The sequence below is a fragment of the Cenococcum geophilum genome (assembly GCF_001692895.1).
Source record: "Cenococcum geophilum 1.58 unplaced genomic scaffold K441scaffold_8, whole genome shotgun sequence".
NCBI lineage: Eukaryota > Fungi > Ascomycota > Dothideomycetes > Gloniales > Gloniaceae > Cenococcum > Cenococcum geophilum.
This window is the reverse complement of record NW_027137566.1, coordinates 1,592,336-1,593,797: the sequence shown is the minus strand read 5'-3', so window position 1 is coordinate 1,593,797 and position 1,462 is coordinate 1,592,336. Positions and strand designations below refer to the sequence as shown.

General features: G+C 47.8%; 1 protein-coding gene across 1 annotated transcript; it reads left to right on the top strand.

Moving 5' to 3' along the window:
* Nucleotides 1-258: 258 nt before the first annotated feature.
* K441DRAFT_654939 (uncharacterized protein) lies at nt 259-1,203 on the top strand. The gene has a single exon (XM_067647759.1). The coding sequence runs from the start codon at nt 665-667 to the stop codon at nt 968-970; it is 306 nt and encodes a 101-aa protein (XP_067507528.1). The 5' UTR covers nt 259-664; the 3' UTR covers nt 971-1,203.
* The last annotated feature ends 259 nt before the right edge of the window (nt 1,204-1,462 follow it).

Genomic DNA, 1,462 nt, shown 5'->3' with positions numbered 1-1,462 from the left:
ATCTATATAATATTACTTATCCTTAGGATATTTAGATAAAAGTGGTACCATTTTAAAGCGCTTTATAAGCTCTATAAATCTATACTAATAGAAAAATTATTTATTTAATATAGGGGGGGTGCATTACAAGTGTAAGTATATTAGGTAGTTTTGCCAAGACTATCCGGAGACTATCCGGATAGTCTCCGGATACTATCAGCTGATAGGTCTATTATCCGAGAGGCCTATCCGGCCTATCCTCCGCAGGTCTGCCGCCAACGTTAATTGCCTCTGCGGGCTTCATAAAAATCGGCTGCTATTGGCGTTCCATCAGGATCGTGCCATAGACTACCAGAGCAAACGCAGAGACGTGTATACAGCAGCGCAGCGCCGGCGCTGCGACGTGGTGGTGGCGTGGAGAATTTTTTCGCTGGGGGGGAGAGCCCCAATGGAAGCTTCAAAAACGACCATTACGTCTTAGTCTCGGCCGTCACGTCTGTATATCGAAAACACTACTCGCACCACGGCATCTATATCCAGCGTCCCCCTTCCACCCCCCATACGAATACCTACACAGCCTAAGGACCGAACGAGCCGCGTGCGACCGACGAGCCGCATACGGCGACCAAACGAGCCGTACACGGCGACCGAACGAACCTCATACGCCTACTGTAGGAAGTCTGTGATGAGCCTCTCATTCCCTATCCTACCCGACAGCCTGGACTTACCGCGCGGTATTCCGTCTTCCTCTACATCTTTGGCTGGGATGTGCATAGGGGACCTAGGTTGGGGCCCTAGGAAAAGACACCTAGTTCTTACACGTCCCGCTGTTCCTTTGGGTAGAAATCATGCTGCAAGCAGAAGGACTATAGGCGTATGCATGCACGTATATAGGGTATTCGAATGGGAGCAAGGGCAGGATTACATCAATTCTACGGTAATTACAAATTCAACAGGAAGCATGGTACGAATGGCAGACAGGGCAAGATAGGCAATCAGGACACTCCCGTACGGGAGTCTCAGAGCAGCGACCTAACGGTATTTTTCCTCCCGTTGATGTAGTACGGGCGTACTACCCAGAGGGGTACACTCTGTATTACCACTCACGCCCCCCTTGGAGGTTTTTTGTACCTACATCACGGCAGCAGTCTGCATAGACCTTAATTGGGACTGCATCAGACGTTAATCAAGAATCAAGAATAATACTTATTAACAATATAGTCCTTTATCCAGTTCCAAATGGTCTCAATTAGATTTAAATCCGGTGAGTATGCTGGCCAGAAGATTTGAACTATTCCTCACGCAAGAAGCTCAGCTGCTGTATCACCAGCCGCGTGGCTTAGAGCTCCATCTTGCATAAGCTGAAGTTAAGGATTCATTCGAATCCAGCCGTCAACTAGGGGCACGATTCGTTCACAATATATCTTCTGGTTAATCGTACCCTATTCCTTCTCCTAGAAGAGATAAGGACCTTTTATAGAGC

What these genes read in the sequence shown, in the direction of transcription:
- K441DRAFT_654939 (XM_067647759.1), top strand. Translation starts at nt 665, where the DNA reads ATGAGCCTCTCATTCCCTATCCTACCCGACAGCCTGGACTTACCGCGC.